The sequence below is a fragment of the Carlito syrichta genome, unplaced genomic scaffold, assembly GCF_000164805.1.
Source record: "Carlito syrichta isolate Samal-C Ts95f unplaced genomic scaffold, Tarsius_syrichta-2.0.1 Scaffold311867, whole genome shotgun sequence".
NCBI classification, from domain to species: domain Eukaryota; kingdom Metazoa; phylum Chordata; class Mammalia; order Primates; family Tarsiidae; genus Carlito; species Carlito syrichta.
Window position 1 is genome coordinate 24227 of NW_007255963.1, and position 2745 is coordinate 26971.

The 2745-nt window shown below is 47.9% G+C and overlaps 1 protein-coding gene across 1 annotated transcript in view; it reads left to right on the forward strand.

Moving 5' to 3' along the window:
* ID2 (inhibitor of DNA binding 2, HLH protein) overlaps nt 1-1849 on the forward strand; it is a 2300-nt gene extending 451 nt beyond the window's left edge. The window contains exons 2-3 of the mRNA XM_008069217.1: nt 199-275; nt 1079-1849. Of these exons, the coding sequence (XP_008067408.1) occupies nt 199-268 (70 nt within the window). The 3' untranslated portion in view covers nt 269-275; nt 1079-1849. The remainder of the gene's footprint in view (nt 1-198; nt 276-1078) is intronic.
* Nucleotides 1850-2745: the final 896 nt, after the last annotated feature.

Genomic DNA, 2745 nt, shown 5'->3' on the forward strand with positions numbered 1-2745 from the left:
AACTTTATTTTCGTGAAAACCGGCTGGCGAGGGAGCCGCGCGTGACATCGCTGCTAAGTTCGCGCGCGCGAGTCCGTTTGTCTTCGGATCTGAGTCGTCGCATAAGCGTGTTTCCTGGGACTTGCTGGTGTGTGGACTCTTTAAGAAATAGAAAAGGCCCTTTCTCCTTAAGACCGTCTAACGTCGTGCCTTTCATCCCCTTTCTCTCCAGGCGTCCGAATTCCCTTCCGAGTTCATGTCCAGCGACAGCAAAGCTCTCTGTGGCTGAATAGATGGTGAGTGTCTGCGTGTGCCCGTGGTCACACTGTCCCTTTGCGCGCGCGCGTTTGTCATCTGCCGTGTGCGGGTCCTCTGTCTCTGCAGCCTGCTGGGTTTCGCAAATGCATGCTTGCTTGGCCGTATTAATTACCCGACGCAGGTGGTCTCACGCCACCTGGGGGGGCTTGTAGCTGCGGGCACTATTCGAGGCCACAGAGGATTTTTCTTGAGGGGAAAGAAGAGAAAGAACGTGATGCCAGTCACTTCCTCTGACGGTGGCCGAGGAAAGTGTGTACCGGCTTCGTAGCGAATGTAACGCCCTGGCTCTTCTCTGCGATGCCTCTGGTACTAGGAGGTACTAACCTCCACTGTAATTAATCTTATCGCCACAAATTCCACAGTGATCCTCCTTCCCTAAAACTGTAGTCCTCGGGGATTCTCTGGGCGAGCGGAGGATTGCTCCCCGGCGCCTTCCACCCCTGTGATGTGGGATCCCAGACTTCCCTATCTGCTAACTAAAGGGCTGTTTTCAATCAAATAATTGTTACAAGAAGCAGACTGGCGCCTCTGAGCATTGCGTCGGAGATGCAAATAGAAGATTGGGTTGGGAACTTTTTCCCCTGGGTCTCTGCTATTTTAATGTTCAATTTGTGCCGTCGAGGCCGAGTTGTGTGTGTTGCATCTGGACGCCAGGGTTTGCCCAATCTTTGAGTGTTTGGTTAAATGTTCCAACTGTGGCTTCTTCCCGGCGCCAGTCGGCCCGCCTCTGCCCTCAGGTTACATTCTCTTAAACATGCCTTTCTCTCCCAATTTTCTGCAGGTGTTCGTGACTTCTTTTTTCTTTGCACAACAACAAAAACCAATCTACAGAATCTTTTAAGGTGGTGAACTTATCTTTCAACCATTTCACAAGGAAGACAACAAGGTGAATGGACCTTTCTAAACAGAAAAAAAAAATGGAAGGAAAACTTAGAATGATCCTCTTCCCAGGGTGTTCTCTGACCTGGACTGTGATATTCGTTATTTATGAAAAAGACTTTTAAATGCCCTTTCTGCAGTTGGAAGGTTTTCTTTATATACTATTCCCACCATGGGGAGCGAAAACGTTAAAATCACAAGGAATTGCCCAATCTAAGCAGACTTTGCCTTTTTTAAAAGGTGGAGCGTGAATACCAGAAGGATCCAGTATTCAGTTACTTAAATGAAGTCTTTGGTCAGAAATTACCTTTTTGACGCGAGCCTACTGAATGCTGTGTATATATTTATATATAAATATATATATATTGAGTGAAACCTTGTGAACTCTTTAATTAGAGTTTTCTTGTATAGTGGCAGAGATGTATATTTCTGCATTAAGAAGTGTAATGATGTACTTATTCATGCTAAACTTTTTATAAAAGTTTAGTTGTAAACTTAACCCTTTTATACAAAATAAATCAAGTGTGTTTATTGAATGGTGATTGCCTGCTTTATTTCAGAGGACCAGTGCTTTGATTTTTATTATGCTATGTTATAACTGAACCCAAATAAATACAAGTTCAAATTTATGTAGACTGTATAAGATTATAATAAAACATGTCTGAAGTGTCAATGCCTGCATTCTGAATGGTTTTAAAGATCTCTCTCTCTCTCTCTCTCTCTCTCACACTTTTTTTTTTTTTTTCAAACCCCTTTTCTCTCAATCCCTCCGCCACCCCCTGAGCCGCCAGAATCTCCTTATCAGATGTGTGGTCAGAGGGGAAAAAGGCTGCTGCTTTTCAGAAAAGTTGACAAGGACTGGGAAGTCTTTGAACACGTACGTGCCTCTCAGTCCTTAAAGGGAAACATAGTTCTGTGCCTTGGGCCTGAGTTGAAATCCAAGAATGAGTTGTGGGTTGTGGCTCCGGGAGTCAGAGCATCCGAAATCAGCGTGGAGTCTGGAAAGACTGCCTGCCTGAGTGGGTGTGAAGACACTGCTCTGGAGTAAACGAGAACGCTTGTTAGTATCAGGAGAAGAGAGGCTGTGCCGAATGCAGAACACGATTTAAGGTTTAGGGGAAGTCCCCCCCCCCCGCCCCCCGCCGCCGTCTGCCGGAATCGCGGCGATGTGGCCTGAACTCGGGCACCCCTGCTTCCCTGGTTCCCTCCACCTGTAGCTCTCTGAGGCCCCCAGAGACGAGCCGGAGCCCCCTTCCCACCCCGGGGACTATTCCCTCGCCCTTCACCCTGGACGGTAAGGAAAAGGACGGGGGGTGGGGGGTGGAAGCCCCGTTTCCACTCCGACCTCACCTGGCAGCCTCACCTGGCAGCCCCGCGACCCTGCTTTAAGCCGCCGCCCAGGCAGACCCGTGGTTAAACCCCACGAGCGTGCGTGCATTCATATTCCCGAGCGGGAAGACGCCCCTCTGGGGTGGGGGTGGGAGGTGCGAAAGGGATTTTATTTAATGAGCTCCATGAATCAATCTAAAGAATTCAATATGTCTGTTTGACTTACAATAGATTGTTGGT